At 39.2% G+C, this 21,199-nt stretch overlaps 1 protein-coding gene across 1 annotated transcript in view; it reads left to right on the forward strand.

The window, feature by feature from the left end:
* Window positions 1-21,199, forward strand: part of DOK6 (docking protein 6) — a 170,607-nt gene that overhangs the window by 109,493 nt on the left and 39,915 nt on the right. Inside the window, exons 4-5 of the mRNA XM_081919351.1 lie at window positions 1,785-1,904; window positions 10,818-11,007. Coding sequence (XP_081775477.1) covers window positions 1,785-1,904; window positions 10,818-11,007 — 310 coding nt within the window. The remainder of the gene's footprint in view (window positions 1-1,784; window positions 1,905-10,817; window positions 11,008-21,199) is intronic.

The raw sequence follows: 21,199 nt of genomic DNA on the forward strand, positions 1-21,199 counted from the left end.
GTTGTTTGGTGCTCGCAAAGGTTACAAATTTATTGCGAGGGGGGGAGGTAGTTTTCAAAATTTAGATCCAAGCCACATTTGATTAACTTCTGTCACCTAGAAGCAATTATCGTAATCGGTCTCAGCTCCTTTTGCTAGACTTCAGGATGCACAATTTTTTTCTATTTATAAAAGTATTTCTCTACCGCCCTCTTGCAAAACATCAGGTACAACAACATTTTTTTAAGGGATACAAAGCATCTATGAAACATGTAGTCAGAGAGACTATATATAACTATAAAAGATTCTATATTCTTTTGGGAGCCAGAGACTGGTCAAGGTCCAGAATGACCTACCACTACCAACTCAGTATGTGAGGACACGTGGCAGCCTTCCTCATATACCTCTAGAACAAGGATGGACAGACAACCTTTGGCCCTCCAGATGTTGTTGAACTCACATCAGTCCCAGCCATGTCCAATGACCAGGGATTATGGAAGTTGGAATCTGACATCATCTGGAGGGCCACAGGTTTCCTGTCCCTGCAATATCCCATTGTGAGGGTGGAGGCTTTTGCTTTTAAACAGTAAATAAATAGTAAAGGGTACTTAATTGAATTGTTTATAAGTAAACAGTTGAAGACAAGGTCAAAACCAAGTGATTTACTTTAATAATAAGGACCAGAGGATTATTGCATCTATATACTATATTGACTGGACATAAGCACCATGGCTTTAAAATGGGAAAAAGAGAGGAAAATCAGCTGTAAGCAGGTCAGAAAGTTGGTTATGGGCCAAATGGCAGCTCTTGCATTCACATATACATAACATAGTCTAAGCAAGATGCTTTGGATGACTAGTGGCAAAAAGCACATCCGTCTATTAACATTATAATATAACAAATGAAGTATGATTTGATATAGATATAGGTATAGATATTGACAGAGATACAGAGATATAGAGATATGTAGGCACCTCCCTACTTCCAGGCTCCCAAGTGAAATCATGTAAAGTGGGGAGCAGCCTATTTAATACAGAGGGAGCATGGGGAAGAGAGAGAGGCCCTGGAAATCAGTTAGGGCCGCTGCCCAGCCTTTCCAGAACCTGCCTGCCTGGCTGCAGGGAGCCAGTGTGCATGGTGCCAGCTGGCCATGGAGGGCAAGGGCTTATAAGGGCACACAACAGAACTGGTGCTATGACCTAGCATATAACACCAGCTTAACTTAACACTTGCTTCCCATATATGGGATTGCTCCCTTGAGCCATTTTTGGGATTTTCAGCATTAAGGAAACCTCTCACGTTTCTCATCAAAACAAACCATCAAACCTTGGAGTTTAGTACTATCCTTCTCTCTTCTTCTCCCATTACCTGTTATGTCACCCATGCAACAAACAGATTGTACATGTCACGGTGGCAATTAATAATATCCTATGAAGGCTCCATATTTCTGCTGCAAAAGTCATCTGGGCTAACAAAAATGGATAATGTGAATTCATCTTCACAGACCAAAAAATGATGTGCCTTAATGTCCCAAGTGATCGGGTTTCCAGTACAGTGAGCAGGCTGCAATTAATTTCCACTCACTATTAATCAATTTAAAATGCATTTGATATTTTTAACAAAAGCAATCATAAATCAAGATTAGTGTGTGTGTTTGTTTACTTTCTTTAAACTGGAAGTTGTTCCATTACTACCCCGTAAATCAAGTGCTGCTGTCATTATGTACCTTCTTTTAAATTAAATCAAATACTGCAGACGCTTCATTGTAACTCCTTGTAGTTTATTTGTTGTTCTTTTTCTTTCAGAGCTTGAGGCAGAAGAATGGTGCAAACATCTTTGTATAGAATGTCTAGGAACCAGACTTAATGATATAAGCCTTGGTGAACCTGATCTACTTGCTGCTGGAGTACAGAGAGAACAAAATGGTAGGTGTTTAGGTCATCTGGCCTCATTTATCTAGGCTACTCTAAACATTCTTGCCTCAACTCGTAGTAATTCATTTGTGGTACCTCGGCTTGGTTCTTTTATCTCTGCCCAGATCTTGGTATGATGTTCAAAGCCCAAATAATTTTTTAAAAAACAACCCAGTAAATTTTGTGCCTATTTGTTGCACATGAAAATTGCACTGCAGTATAGGATTTGTAGTATTTATGACTGACAAAAAAGGTGATGTGGGATATCATTAGCTTACAGCTTACACTAAAAAATTTTTTAGAAGATTATTAGCATTATTTAAGTTTGTATATCACCCTTTATCCAAGGATCACAGGCCAGTTCACAACATAAAAATACAAGATGAGAAAATAAAAAACTTAATAAAAAATGAAAACAAACCAGTAACCTCCCAGCCCACAAACACAAACCATCTTCAGAGGCAGCCCCACATATAATGTATAGACAACAGAAGTTAGGATATCCCTGTCCATATAGGAGTGCAGCTGGGACGCCAGCTGAAGTTCATGGAAGGTACCAGAGAGGCTATGTGAGCCTCAAGTGACAGCAAAGGATCCAAGAGTGCTTCCAAGTGATGTACCCACTCTTTCAGAGGGTGTGTAGCCAACCCCCAACTCAGAAAGTCATCCAGGATACCATGGTTATTGGTATCAAAAGCTGCTGAGAGGTCAAGAAGAATTAAAAGGGACATATTTCCCCAGTCTCACTCCTGGCAGAAATCAGCATACAGGTTAGCCAAAGCAGTTTCTGTGCCAAAACTGTGCCTAAACCCTGATTGGAAAGGATCTAGAAAATCAGTTTCATTCAAGAGTGCCTGGATCTGGTCCATGACCACCTGCTCAAGAACCTTACCCAAGAAGGGAACATTGGCAACTAGCTGGTAATTACTTAAATTTTCCAAATCCAGGGAAGGCTTCTTAAGGAGTGGTCTTACCACTGTTTCTATCAAGCAGGCAGGGACCACCGTATCTCACAAGGAGGCATATTCTGAATAGATACCACCAAAATAGACGACGGTCATTATATAGTGTTAAGAAGAAAACCCTTCCTGCATTAATGTGCAGGAGGTACCATGTATTTCAGAAATGCTAGCAGAATTTTCACAGTAATGATTGAGGTGTAGTCACTGGAACTGAAGTACTGGGCCTGAAATTTGCTCTTTGCAAACTATGGAAAGTAAGTGTGTCCAAGAAGGGATGTCCATGAGCTATGACTATCACAGTAGCAGGTAAGCACTGATGGAGCTGCTGGTCACATAAGTGGTCTGAACTGAACGGAAAGCCAGGATTGATGCTTCATTGCACCATTTTACTACATTGACAGTTGACTACTAGTAGAAATGAACACAATTAGCATGCTTATTGTCCTGTGGTAAATAAATGGGACAAAACAAACATGATTAGGCCAGCAGACACAAGGTCTCTCTGCAAGGCACACCCATAAGGAACCAAAGAGGTATGATTAGTGGCATCATTTAAAATGTAAGGAGTGAGTGAAATTGATGTTTCAGTAATATTCTGTGATGAATCATTAGGTACATTCCCTCAGACATTGCAATTTTGATAAATATCCCCCAGCGTAGAAATTTACATTTAAATTAACAGAGCTAAAACTGTCACCCTAACTCTAGAAAGCAAATCAGACATTGTGCTTGTATGTAGCAAGAGGACATGATGTAAACTGTTCATTAATAAATTCATTAGCTATGGGGAGAAATAGCATCTCTATAATAGGAATATAAATTTGGGTGAATCAACTGTATTCACCCAAATAGGACCTGTACAAGTCCTATTTAAATGGGTGGAAGCTTGTGCAGAAATTTCCAATGAATTACGTACATGTCCTTTGTTGTGAAACCCATAAAGAAGAGTTTGTTCATAACATTGAATTCCACCCTATATTTTTCAGGGTTGTAAATATTCTGGTTGTAAATTGTTTTAACTGGTATTAATATTGCATTTTTATATTGTTGCCGTATCGTGAAGGGCAGGAAAGAAATCTGATAAATAACAACAGCAACAGCCACTATGTTTAATTAATTTAATTTAGACAGGTGTTCATGCAGCACAAACCTTCACAGTTGTTGGAAAATGAAACTAATGGAGCAGTTGAAATGTGATGAGGGCAACTTGGGAAGAGGTGGCAAATAATATAAAGCCAGGACCTAAGCTGAACCTTGAATTATGCCTTTCATTGTTCTTACACAAATATTTTGGCCTCACTCTAAGAACATAGCCACAACATTTCCTTCTGTATCTCTACTAACAGCGCTGAGTCGTTGTGTGCCCCCCCCCCCGCTCCCAATTGTGTTTGTTTTCTTCCACTTCTGTTCATCTGCCTTTTCATTCTATTTGCACATCAAAGATCTGTAATGCAGCAGCTAATGGATGGTTAGCTGTGCTTTGTATCCAGCTTTCCATCTGGGATGATTTATGCAAAATGATATGATTTGAATCTGAAATCCTTTTGGTTTACAGTTGTTTTGCTTTATTGAGGTGAAATTGTATACACGGATATGGGATTTAAAGAATGAATTTGTCTTTTTCTTTTATTATTTAAATGATGATTGCCAAGTTTTCTGCATAATCAAAATGCTTCATTTAGGCTTTGCATTGTTCATTCATTATGGCCTATTCCATGGTTTAGGTGGTCATCTGAACTGGGCTACAGTCCCTGCAAAACAGTTCCATGTGTACACTTAAAAGCATATTTGAGATACCCTATTTTTGTTTTTTATTTATAAAACTATTTCTAAACCGCTTTGTTAAAAGATGTTATGATGATATGCAATAAACATTATAAAATTATAAAAATAGAACAAATGACCAACACAGAATCAAGTTAATTGTCTGAAAAGGCTTGGCAAAAAAAATTAAAAAATATTTTCAGTACAGGATGAAATATCAAGATTGTAAGTGTTTAAATAGGAACAGTGTTCTAAAGTACTGCTGCCATTGCACTAAAGGCCTTAGTTTGTGCAGAAACTAAACACTGGGACAATCAGGGCTTTTCTAGATAAGCTCAGTGATAGGACTGGTATGTAAGGGACAAATGTCCCTTAGAGTAACCTGCAATTAGCTGCAATTTATAAACCAACCTAAAGGTTAGTCCCACATAGAGAGAACTGCAATAGTCCAAGATAGCAGATGCCAAGGCATGCACCACTGTGGCCCAACTATCCCTGTCCAGGAATGAGCATAGCTGGTGTACCAGCCAAAGCTGTAAGAAATCACTCTTAGCAACTGGGGACACTTCTGCCTCCAGTAATAGTGATGGCTCCAAGAGTAGTCTGAAGCTGCAGTGCAGCCCTGTCAAGAACAGTCATCCTGCTTATTTTCCAAACTTAGGAATGACTAACCCACGGGTTTCTGTCCTACTAGGATTGAGCTTCAGTTTCACTACATCTGACTAGATCTGCTAACCAGCCATTATTTAGCTTGCCTTGCAAGTAATATAATGTTCCAGCATGTAAACAGGTATCAGAGGAGTAAACACCAGTAACCTTCAGAATGGTCCTTACAAGAATGCTTTGAGATGGAGCTGTTATTTTCCATCCATGAGCTGTCAGGTGTATTTTATTTATTTATTGCTTAGGCTGTATATCTGATCAATCATATTTGGCCTGTTTATCTTCCTGGGTTCTTCCCAGGAAGCCAGTATTTATCTATTTAACTTAGCGATTATATATCTGAATTGGTTTATAGAGAACATTCTACTCCAAAGCAATTGCTAAATAGTCCAAACCAAACATAGGATCTCATTATCTGTCTCCCACTCCCTCTGTCTGTACCAGGGTGATTTCATTTTTCTAAATAAATTGTGTCTCAACAACTTTGTTCTAAATTTGTGTCACTCCCTTTCTACAACTGGAAACACATTTGTTAGCAAGATCCAATAATGTTTTGTGTATATATGTCCATTAGCTTTGCTGAAAAACCCAGGGAATGGAACAATTTTCTGTAGAATCTTTTCAGTGCCTTGCATCATTTATGGATGATTATTTTCTGTTAACTTTTTAGCCACTTGGTTCTATTCCTGTAGTGTACCAATGCATAACTTTTTGTCTCAAGTCCTGAGTAATTGCTGTTGCTTCTGTTTCTTTGCCTTGCAGCTGATGTTCAATTTAATCATGAACATTTCTTCTTAATCCATGACACCTCACCTTAGACACTGACCTCCAATGCAGAGCAGACAAATGTCTCTTGACATTTTGAGTATATCATGTTGCCTGAATGCCCTTTTCCAATAGCATGCTCGAATAATTAAAGGAAACTATGGGTTTTCTTCCTTTCTGTTGAACTTTTAGGTTTTGACTGTATTTTTTGCCCCACACCCAGAATGAAGACTTGATACACGGATTGGTTAAAGGTTATATTTATTTGAATATAACAAGGAAGACTTGTGCCAATACAAACAGAAGTGTAAGCTGGTATAACCTATGCTAGCGGGCAGAAAATCTCATGCTTGCTGCTAAGCACCAAACCATCTCAGAGCAGCTCCATCACCCAAACTGAAGGGAGGCAAAAAACATATTCCCATAAAGGGAAACCATATGTGGATTGATTGACAGGTGCCAGCCACCCCCACTGCTCAGCATTCAGAAGGTGGCACATATGAGGCTGCAAGACCACCATACCAAGCTGCCCCCCCCAAGCTATTCAACAGTGGTGGTCCTTAGTGGAGTGCCCCCCCACTCAACACTGTAAATCTGGTTACAGATGGAAGACCTGAATAATCAGTAAACAAATGTGCTGAAAACTGTGAAAATCAGAAATGCCATATAAAATCAGAGTCTTCTGCAGTGGAGACATAGCCTTTCATACTTGGGATTTAGTTTTAAAGTACTTGTTGCAAGACTGACACCCATTAGTGTGATTAATGAGAAATATAGCCTCAGAGGAGAGGATGGATAGCCATGACATTGAGTGAATCAGCTTAGGAGGTATCACTGGGACAAAAATAAAATGGACTGAGACAGAAAATAATATTGAGACTAACAAATTTACTTATAGCCATATGGGAGCTTTAATCTTTGACATATACATAAGAATTCTTTGGCCACATAAATTTTTCAAAAAAAACTTTTCTCAGTTTTTCTCTGGTTTATTTCAGGCTTGCTTTTCTATCACCTGTCGAAAATTGCATATCATTTTGGAGTGATATGCAGTGAGTTGCAACTCCTTTGTAATCCCTAGCACTGGTTTTGCTGATTCTGTACAAGATTAGATCCTACATTGAATTTTAAGTTATTAAAACCTCACTTTTTTTAGGATAATCCTGTTAAATGCTAGGTCATATATGACTTCAGTATCCAGAGATCAAGACACAAGCTAATGCTTAGTGGTTTGCATGTGGGAGCCAGAGATAATATATGCGCTAGGATTACAGAAAAGCCTAGTACTGTATTAGATGAGCTGAAATCAGTAATGTAGGTCCATCTAAAGGCACAAGTGTTGTCAAGGATAAGACAGTTGTTGGTGGAATAGTCCATCTGGAAGAGAATGACAGTGGTGAGTGATGGAGAGCTATGCAGAGTTGCTGTGATGCTGGATCACAGCACTACTAGATCAAGCCTGTAACCAAGATTGAGAAACGGAATCCACGTGGGTCTTCCAGCAATGAAGTCACTTGTTTAAACCCTACATTCTTAGCAAAATATGACTCTGCATTCTGAAGCACTAACACCACATCACCCAGGAGCAGCAAGCTTTTCAAGCTCTAAGTGTGATGCTTGTTTTTTAATTCAGTCAAATACAGTAGCAGTGCTATTATCTTTTACATTTCTGCCTTCAAATCTTGGGTTGAACAGATTTCCAAAATTGTGAATTGGGTGGCAACAAAATTCTGCTGTTGTGTTCTTTCTCCCACTCTCAGCCTTTTGAGGCCTAGATCCATTTACTATGACAGCAAGAGGAAGTCCACAACCTAAAAAGGGACTGAATCCTTCTTCCTTCAGTTGTGGCAATGACAGTGCTCACTAGAAGCAGAAATATATATTGCTGCTGCATTTGATAGCTGTAGTATTAGTGTATAACTCAGTACTTGTTTGTTCTCAGTGTACAGAAATCATATTGATCTGATACAGTATGGAGTCTTACATAAGTCTTCTTCTAACTCAGTTTTTTGAACTTTTTGGGGTCGAATACATCAACACATTGCCTTAAAAATGTATCATTCTAAAATAAAATATTAGATAATCCAAAATTTTCCAATTTCAGGGAGAAGGGGGAAGCTTTGGAAAAAAATAGGGAAATATTTTTTCTGATTTTTATTTTATTTTTTTTATTTTTTTTGCTTCCCCTCTCCTCCCAGCCCTAGGCCTTCACACATCCACTGCCAAAATCTCTATATTCACATATTATTGGGCTTCTGCTGGTCCACATGTGCATAGAGTAAGTAATATGTCAACTGAAAATTCAAGAATACCTGATAAACATGGCTTCTAAGACCATCACCTACTGTTACATCTGAAAAGGAGGTGTCACACACAGTGCATCTGAGTTATGTGATGTGACAATATCTCCCAAAGTGGAAGTATTGGGAGGCAACTGGTAAAATCACAGAAGTGGGAAGAATGTGACCTTCCACACCCCATCTATGAAGATTAATTAAATGTGATGTGGAAAACCTGTGGATCAAGGTTTCGGTAGTGGGGGGGGGATGGAATAGCCAATAGTAAGGAGACAATCTGGGTTGTGACAAAAGCATAGGAGAGGGTTTAACTCTACATAGTATTCTTGATTAACCACTTTCCTCCAAAGCTTCTATTGGTATCTCAATGAAGGCATAAAGGTACCTGACCAAAAAGAAAAATTAGTTCCATTGTGCAGTTTCATCTTACATGTTTTCAGATTTTCTTTTAAATTATATATATATATTAGATTTTCCAAAATTATAGCAAAAACCACAAAGCAGAATGACACACAAAAACAGAAAGGAAAAGAAGAATACATCAACGAATGAAAGGGGGGGGGAAGGAACAAAAAACAAATAAACAATAACAAACAACTTCTGAGTTTCCTTGTAGTTAAAAGTAACAGCTTTCCAATATCATTATTAAACTAAAACAATTTCCAATTATAGTCCATCTTACTCACTTTTCTTAATATTCTAAATCCCATTTATTTAATTATAACTTAGTTTAATCCGGGACGCGGGTGGCGCTGTGGGTAAAAGCCTCAGCACCTAGGGCTTGCTGATCAAAAGGTCGGCGGTTCGAATCCCCGCGGCGGGGTGCGCTCCCGTCGTTCGGTCCCAGTGCCTGCCAACCTAGCAGTTCAAAAGCACCCCCGGGTGCAAGTAGATAAATAGGGACCGCTTACTGGCGGGAAGGTAAACGGCGTTTCCGTGTGCTGCGCTGGCTCACCAGATGCAGCTTTGTCACACTGGCCACGTGACCTGGAAGTGTCTCCGGACAGCGCTGGCCCTCGGCCTCTTAAGTGAGATGGGCGCACAACCCTAGAGTCTGTCAAGACTGGCCCGTACGGGCAGGGGTACCTTTACCTTTACCCTTAGTTTAATCCTAGGTCTATTTGTTTCTTTCAAGTAATTCCTAATTTTTTATATTACAATATTTATTCAAATAGTCCTTAAATTTCCTTCAGTCCTCTTGAAACTCCTCTTCTTTCTGATCGCGGATTCTTCCAGTCATGTCAGCTAGCTCCGAAAAGTTATCATCTTCATCTGCCAATCTTCCACTGTTGGTAGTTCTTGTGTTTTCCAATTTTTAGCAAGTAATATTTGGGCGGCCGTTGTGGCATACAAAAATAATTTAACATCTTTCTTGGGCAATTCCAAACCTGCTTTTCCAAGAAGAAAGGCCTCTGGTTTCTTAATAAATGTATATTTCAACATTTTTTTCAGTTCATTATAAATCATCTCCCAGAAGTCTTTCACCTTGGGACAAGTCCACCACATATGGGGAAAAGTACCTTCTTTTTCTTTACATTTCCAACAAAGGCTATTACCATTGTGATAAATCTTTGCTAGTTTTACAGGGGTCAAGTACCATCTATACATCATCTTCATAATATTTTCCTTTAACATTGTACATGCAGTGAATTTAACCCCTTTCTTCCATAGCCTCTCCCAATCCTCCATCATTATATTATGTCCCACATCTCTTGCCCAATCAATCATAACCGATTTAACTTATTCTTCCTTTGTATGCCACTCCAACAACAAATTATACATTTTAGACATATTCTTAACTTTAGTATCTAACAACTCGGTTTCCAATTTGGTTTTTTCTGTTGCAAAACCATTTCTCTTACCCATCTTATATAATTCATTAATTTGATAATATTGCAACCAATTCACTTTATCTTTAATTTGTTCAAATGGTTTTAATTTAAAACCTTCCTGATCCTCTAACAACAAATCTGAGTACCTCAACCATTTGTTTTCCATATTTAACTTTTGGGGGGCTGTGCTTCCATTGGCGAAATCCATTTTGGTGTTTTTCTTACTAAGAGATCTTTATATCCAGTCCATGTTTTCAGATTTTCTAATGAAATATGTTGATGCTTTGTTTGGTTTTTTCCCTTTGGAATAAAAAGGTCCATCACAGTAAAGAAGCTCTTTCAAAATAGCTTGCTAATTGAAATTATTAATGCAATAAGAAGAAGCTAATGATATCATTTTATGAAGGTCACTGACAACAGACACTGTTTAACTGTTACATTATGCCATTGAGCATCTGTTACTAATGATAAAGAGGTCTCAGCTGTGCTTCCAGATGTACTATGAGCTGTCTTCTGAGAGAGTTGCATTGATGTATTTAAATGGGTTTATTATTTACATGCTTGTCACTAGATTGAAAGGGAATTATCATCATAATGCAAGCTAGCTCACTATTTTCACCATGATTTTCCACTCCTTTTCAGAGCGCTTCAATGTTTACCTAATGCCTACACCAAATTTAGATATCTACGGAGAATGTACAATGCAGATTACACATGAAAACATCTATCTCTGGGATATACACAATGCTAAGGTGAAGCTGGTGATGTGGCCTCTCAGTTCTCTAAGAAGATATGGGCGGGACTCAACATGGTTCACTTTTGAATCTGGAAGGTAAGAGACAATTATGGAAATATAGTAAATAGATTGACTCATATGGAATAATGTTTTATTATTGCCATGGTGGGACATGAAGCATCAGTGGACACTTTTAAGAGAAGTTGTTATTTTTCTGTCTGGAATTTGATTTTTTTTTTATTTCTTTTAATGAAAGAAGTTCGAAAGAAGTTCCAAACTTTCTTTGACTTTTCACATCATGTATACATACCTGACAACTGAGCACCAGACTTCATGCACTTGATGAAGCAGAATTTAGTCCATGAAAGCTTGTCTTGCATCTAGTAAAAATGGAAGCATGTCATCATGGAGGCCCTACTGGAGGATTTGTAGTGCCTCTTCACAATCTTGGATTTGCATTAAATCAGGGAGAGGGAGGAAAATCAAACTGAAGGCAGGTTGCACAACTGCAGTAGCCATGGCATGGAAGCCCATCCCTCCACCATCCCTACCCTCACTTTACTCAAACTTCTGTTATTGTTTAAAACAGCTACTTCTCCCCCTATCATTGACCTTTCCTTTTCACTGTTCTCGAACATCTCCCTCTTCCTTTCCTTGCTGCCTCTTGTAAGAGAGATAAGGGGTCCAGAGCCCTGAAAATTCCATAGTGCCCTCACATAATGTATTTCACTTCTTGTACTGTGTTATCTCCACCATGAAGCTCCAGCTTCCGTGTTTCTATTTAGAACATATATTTCATTAGGAAGCAAATGCCCATATATTTACAGCATCCATCAGCTGAACTTCACCTTCTCTAACTGAACAGCCTGAACTTGCCATTAAGATTCTGTTCATCTTAAAGATACAGTAGCATATATGATCATGGGGTATGTGTGCAAAGGGGGACTGCAGAGGAAGAGAGAGGAGGGGATATGGAAATTGGAGATGTCTGTGTCCAAGGGAGAGTTGAGAAAAGGAAGGAGGAAAAAGGGAATGAAGGTGAAAATACAGGGAAAGGTAAAGGGACCCCTGACAGTTAAATCCACTCACGAACAACTCTGGGGTTGCGGTGCTCATCTCACTTTACAGGCCGAGGGAGCCGGCGTGTGTCCACTCCACAGACAGTTTTTCCAGGTCATGTGGCCAGCATGACTAAGCCACTTCTGGTGCAACAGAACACTGACACCAGAGCAGTGCATGGAAACGCTGCTTACCTTCCTGCTTGCACTTTTGGGGGTGCTTTTGAACTGCTAGGTTGGCAGGAGCTGGGACCGAGCAACGGGAGCTCACCCCATCGCAGGGATTTGAACTGCCGACCTTTTGATCGGCAAGCCCAAGGCTCAGTGGTTTAGACCACAGCGCCACCATGCGGAGGAAGGTGCAAAAAAGGAGAAAGTAGGAGGCACAGGAATGAGAGTGAAAGTAGGGGTGCGAAAAGAGCTGCAGAATATGAGGCGATGGTGGTTTAATCGCAGGGTGGAATGTGAAAAGTGTGCTTAGTAGTTGCAATGTGTGGGGAAGAAGAAGCAGGAGGTTGCCATAATAAATTTGTTATAAAGTTGCAATAGGGCTGCTTGTTGTTTTTGCTGCAACACAGCTACCCTCTGGGAGTTCTGACACATAAATACAGTAAATACAGAAAACTCCATTACTCTGTGTGCTTTCCTACTTAGCAAAGGGTATTTTACTTGCCATAATAAAATGGGATGAAGCATAAGACATTTCAGGTTGATGAATAAGCAAGCATGCTTAAGTTGGCAGCAGACATAAATTCTACATGTTGTAGTTGTGGTTTTGAACACACATTATCTACGCTGACAATGCAGCAAATGTGTGTCAGTTATCCATATTTAGGGGAAGAGCCGCATGCTTGTTTTGAGCCTAGAAGATGTGATGCCAAATGGTAAAACCCCCTTTCAGGCATTTAAAACATTTATAATAAACTTTTGAGGAATGCAGCATGTTGGTGGCAGATTTGACCGTCACCACAGATGCATTAATTAGAATGTCTGTGGACAACCCACGTGTCCAGCCGTGGAGTATTCTTTGCAAAGGAGCTGCAAACCCTTTTGCATCTGCATACGTAGGCCCTCTACAGACATTATAATTAACATGCTTAGGTCAGGGTTAGACTCTTCAGTCCATATTTTAAATGCCTAAAATGAGCTTTTTCAGAACATAACTGCTCAAGAGCAGGAATCAGTTCTGTTATTTGGTCTTCCCACTGAGTGTGTCTAATGGTTTCATTACCAAGAAGGGAAGGGAAGGATTATAAAAACCTAAAAATAGGTACAAGAATATAAATTGCAGTTCCCAAGCCATGAACTTTTTCGTATCGCAATTGGTATGCCTGAAGTCAGTGTGCTTTAGCTCATAAAGATTCAGCTAAAACTTTTGTGAATGATAGAATCTGAGAAACTTGACTGTTAACATGAGCCAAAAATATTAGAGCAACCAGTAGCATAAGTAAGGGTTATCATGCTCAAGTTGAGGAATACCTACTTAAGTTTTCAAAAAAAAAAAACCAAAAAAAAAAGACTTACAACAATTTGTCATAGACTTTTATCTTTCCAATTTGTCACTTTTGCTCAGGAATTGCTTGTTCAGGAATGTATTGCTTTGTTATGGAATTTATCACATGGTAGCAGCTGTTTCAAACATTCCTGGTGTCAACAGAACTCGTTGGTGACCTTGGGGCAGTCACTCTCCCTCAGCCTAACCTACCTCACGAGGCTATGCTGAGGATTAATTGGGGCAAAGAGAACCATGTACTCAACGTTGAGCTCCGTTGAGTAAAAGGTGGCATATAGAAGTAATAAATAAATAAGAATTGACTTTATCACCCATCTCTAGCAATATCTAATATGTGTCATGCTCAAAACAAACCTATAAAAAGGAATGGAGATGACTTTTTGAGATTCCTGCATTGTAACTTCCAACTCTACAATTCTGTCATTCTATAAACTAGCAGCAGCTTCAAGTGGCATTGCCACATAAACTGTGGGCATTTGTGTACGTCCATGCAGAGTATGTAACCAGAAGCTGGTGATGAGCTTTCAGTCTTATAGCTGTCCATGGTGCTGATAAAAGGAATCTCCCAAATTATGAAAACTCTAGTGTCAGATTTAGCTTGGCCCTGATTATGGTGTCTGTGTGTGTGTGTGTGTGTGTGTGTGTGTGTGTGTGTGGCTATTGTAAGTTTCTTGCTGTGGATTGCCAACTATGGTAAATTGTATAAAGTAATAGTTTTAAGTAGTGCAGACAGATAAGCAAAGATTAGAGTAACCCTTCTGTTTTACCATTTAAGCAAAATGTGACATTAGCTCTAGGGATAACATTCAGGAGTAATACACAATCCTTCTTAAGCTCCAGAATCAATGTGTGAAAAGAGGCAGAGGAGACATATGTGAGCATGGGGACTTTTTTAGTCTTCAGAAGGGACCTCCTTATATGTACATAAATGTAGTAGGTTTTGTGAAACTGTTGGTTGTTGACATCCAGGATAAATGAGGATTGAAATAATGAGCCTGTCTTGCTCAGCATTAGGCTTTGGAGAGAAAGACCAAAATAAAATCTTTATTTTGAGGTTTGTTGAGTGTCATTTGCTTTACATTCAAGGTCTCTTTGCTATATTAAAAACAAATGTTTCCAAGATCCGATTGAGATTGTTTATTGTGATTTGTTGCCATATTGGCTTAGGTTATTTCCTTGAATCACCTTAGTATAGAAAACAATGTTTGCTCATACTCTTCACTTGCAATGTAAAATAAATTGGAATACTGTAGAGAGAAATGCAGGGAGGATCAAGCTTTGGAACCAGGAGTTGCAATAATTTAACTGTATGGTTTTTAAGCAACAGTAAATGGCAAGCAGTAAAATTTCAAAGTCTTATTTAACAGCACTGTATCAATTATTGCTATGAATGTTTGTCAGGTAAACTCTTGAATATGGAGCTTTGGTTCAACATTTGCAGTCATGATGTTGACGCACCTTGTTTTGATGACAAGCATGACCAAACATTTTCTGTTCCATTTCATGATAGGCAAGCTTGATATTATTTCATTTCAGTGGTTCAGAGCTTGGTTTGGAGGTAGCGATACTGCTTTCAGGTGGTGGTAAATGTGTAATGTTATATGTGTATCCATGTGGGATAATTTGTGCATAGTTCTTCAGTTAACAAGTCCTAGTATTTCCCTCCCTCTGTCTCCTGCAGAATACCCCATATGGTTGGCATCTGCTAGGTGGGAAAACTAGAGGAATGAGCAGACAGTGCTGGCTGACATCCTTAACTGGCCCTCAGGGACTTAAAGGCCTAGACTGCAAAACCAGGGTCTTGAGACTGTTAGGGCCCTGCTGTGATCAGCTGCTTTGGGAATTAGAGCCATGGCTAAAGGCAGGGCAGGTTGAATGATAAGTTTATGCATGACATAAAAGGATTGACTCTCTGTGGGCATCCATCTTCTGCTGTGTGCAGTCAGTATCTTGAGATTGCCACTCTTGAAAGTCAGGCAGCTGCTGATATCTGATAGCACAGTTGGCATAATATATAGGGAAGTTTTTAAACGATTGCTATTTCCATTTACCCTAGGCAGCACATCCGCAGAAGACTAATGACATATCTAGATAAGTGGTTGTACTCCTCTCTGTTATCATGTTCTGATGAAGGTTAGAAATGTAAAAAATAAATAAAAATAGATAAATTGGTTTCTTTTGCCTTGTAAAGAAAAAGGAGTGGAAAGGAGTACAACATATATAATCCAGCAAAAAAGAAACTGGAACAGATGAAAAATATAAGTAATGGGAAAAGATAATCACAACTTTTTCCCCAAGGTGGACCAAGAACTAAAGATGTCATTTCAGTACCATAAACATTTAATGCAGTATGTTCACTTTTAAACTTGCTGTGTTATCATATTTACCACATTTCCTCCTACAATCCTACAGAGAAAATTTAGCGTTCAAGTTAAGCTAAATTCTGCCCTAGCATATAGCCATGCTCTGGTCTGTAGGGCCACAAGTTACAACCAGGTCACAAACAGATTGCAACTTGTGATAATTGAGCTGAAGCCAAGTAATTATGCCTGGGCAGGAGAGTGAGGATGAAAGGACAAGCCAGTCGGTAGGACCAAATAACTACCAAAGGATACAGGAACATGCCAAAGCTCAGGAAAAATGTGATACTTTGGCTTTGTGGATTCACTGTCTGGCATGAATGGGTGGTGTCAGTCTGTTGTTGTTTGGTCGTTTAGTCGTGTCCGACTCTTCGTGACCCCATGGACCAGAGCACGCCAGGCACTTCTGTCTTCCACTGCCTCCCGCAGTCTGGTCAGACTCATGTTTGTAGCTTCGAAGACACTATCCAACCATCTCGTCCTCTGTCGTCCCCTTCTCCTTGTGCCTTCCATCTTTCCCAACATCAGGGTCTTTTCCAGGGAGTTTTCTCTTCTCATGAGGTGGCCAAAGTATTGGAGCCTCAGCTTCACGATCTGTCCTTCCAGTGAGCACTCAGGGCTGATTTCCTTAAGAATGGATCGGTTTGTTCTTCTTGCAGTCCATGGGACTCTCAAGAGTCTCCTCCAGCACCATAATTCAAAAGCATCAATTCTTCGGCGATCTGCCTTCTTTTTGGTCCTGCTTGAAGAACTCAGATAAGCTATGAACTATGCTGAGCAGGGCACCCAAGATGAACAGGTCATAGTGGAGAGTTTTGACCAAACATGATCCACCTGGAGGAGGAACCGGCAAGCCATTCCAGTATTCCTGCCAAGAAAACTCCATGGACAAAGACAACAGGTGTCAGTCTAGACCCTCTCAAATTTGCTGTATGGGTCTGAGGCCATTATAAAACTAATGTTCACTGTCATTTCCCTTTCTGTGTGGAAATGGAGTCATATGAGCTTTGTTTTGTGCATAAATTCAAGTTCAGTGTGTTGCTATTCATATCTTAACAACTTGGGACTATTTTACCTATGAAATCACCTTACCTCGCATGTTCCCACTCAACCACTTTGATCAGTGGAATTGGCACTGCTACAGGTGCCACATAATACATGTTCTGCATTTGTAAGAACCTGATCCTTTAGTGTGGCAGCCCTTTGGAAGTCCCTGCCGAATGATATCAAGCAGGCGCCTTCACTCTAATCTTTTCAGTGCCTGCTAAAGACATTATTGTTTAAACAAGCCTGCCTAGATGCTTAGAAAGGTGATGCTTAGAAAGTTGATCTGAATTTTAACCTGTTTGGTATTTTAACTTTTTGTATTATATTTTTTTCTTGATAATTATATTGTTTTATCTTTTTTGTAAACTGCTTTGAGGGTTGGTTTGTTTTTTTTACAATCAAGCAGTGTATAAATTTTATGAAATGAAATAAAATAAATTCACCCAAGAAGCAAAACTCATCACTTGTTCTGGATTGATATCTGGAGTAGGTGAAATCCCTGTTTCTTGCTTCCTTACATGTTGAACTTTTGAGGTACCCTCAGTGTGGTAGACATGGAACTGTTTGCCTGGTGTTATCATATTTATGAATAATAATTTTAATAATACCCTACCCATCTGGCTGGGTTTCCCCAGCCACTCTGGGCAGCTTATGGCAAATCTAAAAACATAATAAAAACATTGCTATGGTTCTTAACCATCCTAGGATGGTTTTATTTCCTATTTGAAGTTGTAACATTGGAGGTAGATAAGTATTTTATTTCGTATCATGACATTCTCTTCATTTTTGAAGGAATGTAATTGTCATATTTGTGGTGAGAAGGATAAGAATGTAACAAGGATAACATTTTTTTCTTGTCCAAATAATACAATATTTTAAGACTAATATAAGCTTAATAAATGATTGCTCTAGCATAGGAAAGAAGCTCAGATTTTGGAATATGCCATTATGACTCCTGAATTTGTGCGTGTGTACTGTTATTTTGCCTTTGTTAAGCAGAAGCACTAAAGCCAGGCAAGGTGTGCTAAATAATATGTATAATTCATTCCATTGCACTGGGTTTTATAATTCTCGAGGATTAATTATCTGACAACATGTTAGTTTGCTCCACTGCTTCCATCTCTGGAAAAGGTGGGTGCATCATTAAAACTGTATAGATAATTAGCTTCACCAGCCTGCTTTTGTTTGTGTGTTTATATTATTATTCAGTGCAGCATGTAATATAGATAAGTTTAATACGGTTTCTTAATGAATACCTGATGGTTGGGGGGGAAGCACTCCTCAGTCTATGTTCATGTTTTATTGCAAAGGTGTTACGTTTTTAAGGTAAACTTCATGTTTGAAGTTGGTGGGCTCTCTGAATACTTAATTTGTTCATAAGCATGCTGTATCTACCACCACAGTCAATACTATTCCTATTGGGGGAATAGTACAAATAGCACATCACTCACTGCAGAGTTGTGCACCACATCTGAGCTGAGAGCAACATTTCCATAACCTCTGAGACCTTTGAAATAATTCAGAGGCTTCCTGGGATGTCTCTCTCCACAGTGCTAGAAAGACTGAAGGGAAGCTGGTCAGCACAGAAGTGACACATGACTCTGATCTGTTTTGACCTAAGCTGAACTTCTTTCCTGACCAAGCCTGTAGTGTAGTGTTGTGTAGCCCAAGCAGAGCACCAGTGAATTTGAAGGCACTTCTAAGATGGTTGTCTAGTGATCTCCTCAGTAATTACAGTGCTGAGGGGAGGGAAATCTCTTGTGGCTCTTTTCCAGATAGAACTGTGAAGGCTGAGGACCAGCTGGCCATTGAGTTTTGAAGTTCACACTGTGCTGCCTGACAGATCAGTAGTATGCAAGTGCCATTTCTGAGCTGGCCAGGTTATGGGAGGGCAGGGGGCATTATTTGGTATATGAAATGCTGTTTTAGAAGAAGTAAGTGCAAAATATAGAGCGATATTAGCCAGAAGTATGACATGTATCCATCATGCAAACAAATATACCCATACAAAGATTAGCTCCTATGTCCGCATCTTAATATTGTATTACATACTTCACATCCTCTCCTTACTGTAGTTGGTTTCTTTTCCATCTTCAGTTGATATTTCTGAGAGGGATTCAAGAAACCTGCCAAGTTGGCATAGTTTTTAGCTTATCCAAAGGGGGGTTTAAAGGTTAGCATCTGCCCTCTAAAAACCAGATTGGGAAATGTCAGTTCAAATTGGCTAACATCTGTCTCATGAAAACTTTCTTAGTATAACTTTAGGTTTTGTAGCTAACCCTTCAAAATAAATCTATAGAATAAGCCCATAACTATTAAAATAACAACAGTAGATAAAACCATTATTAAAACATGGGGCCATAAAATGTTAGTTTAAATAATAAGTATATTTTAAAATTTCTGTTTTGCATGGATAGAGGAGGAGTGATGTGAAGATGAAACTACCAGGCATGGAATGCCTTACCCCGGTGAAAAGGAAAACTCTTTTTCCACATTGCTTTAATATCCTGTAGAGTGCACCAGCTGATCCATTTGTACCAGCAGGTTGTTGTTGTGAAGTGCCCCTTTGAACATTCCTCACTGCCCAGCTTTGAACATGTCACTGCCCAGCTTTGTGAAAAACACCCAAGCCATGCTTGTGTTTGGAGTGGGGGGTTGGTCTACTGTTACTATGAACTTACAAAGAAAGACTGTAGAAATTGGATTTTATCCCTGAGAACAACATTATATTTTTCTGGAACACTAGCAACAGAAAGTAAGCAAGACAGAAGAACCTTCCTATTGAGTAACAGAACTGATCAGCCCACAACATATATAACCAGGAGTATTCAAGATTAGGAAGGGTTGCTCCAGACAAGTACAGTTGAACTTTTCTGAGTTTTTCCTGACTCTTCATCACCTAAAAAGGAGTTTATATCGTTAGTTCCATAAACCCTAAGAATCATAGTTTTGAACAAATAGAATAGCTGTGAAACCAGCTTCCAATGGTCCTCCCACCTCTTTAAATATTGCCTCTGTCAACTTCAGCCCGATGCACTTCAAAGCAAGAGGAATTCATATACTGAAGTCCACAAACTAATGATTATGAGCAACACATCGAGTCACAAAAGCAGGACCAATATTTACTAGTGAGTTGACTCCTGAATCCAAGATACATGTTTTTAATCTTTCTTGGAAATTTCAAATGTCTATCACATGGACAGAACCCTTCTGTGAAGCAGTAGAACTTTTGGACCTTGTCAAGTACTTCTTGAGTTTAATGGATTGGAGACAGCTGAGAATGACTATATCACACCTTTTAGAGCAGACCACGCACTGAACTACTTAGATCTGTGTGTTCTCTTCATTGCCCTTTACTTACTCCATGTTGTTCCTGTTGTTAATCTTTGTTCTGTGTCATCACTGATTTACAGGTCTTCTCTACTTTTTCTATGACCTTTTTTTCACCTATAGGGCTTGTCTGCTGTCAAGATATGCTGCTTTGATTAATTGCATTTCCTGCTCAACTTTGGTTGGCTTCACTCTCATCTTTACTTGTTAACCTTTGCAAGCTTTTATTGTGAACTTTTATGTGCTTTAACCTTTTCTTTATTGACTATCTCACCCTACCAGCACAGCCTCAGTGCTCTTTGCTGTTTGGTTTTTGGTTTTTTGGTGTGTTTTTTTGAAAATTATTTTCCTTGTATAGCTCCTGGCTTTTTTCCTATCATTGTAGCCATATAGCACTGGTATAATTGTATTTCCACAACAGTGTAAGTGGGAAAATTCCAACTGGAACTTTTTTATTTTGGGTGCTCGATGACATAATGGGACTTGGAAAATTCTTTCACATGCCAATGGAGAATATGCAGGCAAATGGACTGGGGCCACAAAGCTTCCCTCTGCTAAATCTATGCTAACCTGAGTTTTTGTGGCAACATAAATCTTACCCAAACTATGAGTAATTAGAGTTTTTCCAGTTTAATCATGGTTAGCATGAACAGAGGAAGGGACAGGCAGTGTACATAGGCAAATGTCTCATGCATATATGGGTTGACTAAGATGAGGTATGATTGTCCAAACACAGTCTCACTTACAGGCAGCAATCTTCAAATGCACTTCACAGTCACTGTGGCAGCTACCCCTTCCTTCCTTCCTTCCTTCCTTCCTTCCTTCCTTCCTTCCTTCCTTCCTTTCTTGACTCAAGTGAATGGGCCAATTGCATTTTTTTAAAATATATACAAGGGCCAACAACCTGGCACATGTGCCATCCCTGTTCTATAGATATGGTAATATAGGAAGCTGATCACTCTGAAACCGAGTGGGGTGAA

Source organism: Podarcis melisellensis (assembly GCF_964234715.1).
Source record: "Podarcis melisellensis genome assembly, chromosome: 7".
Lineage (NCBI taxonomy): Eukaryota > Metazoa > Chordata > Lepidosauria > Squamata > Lacertidae > Podarcis > Podarcis melisellensis.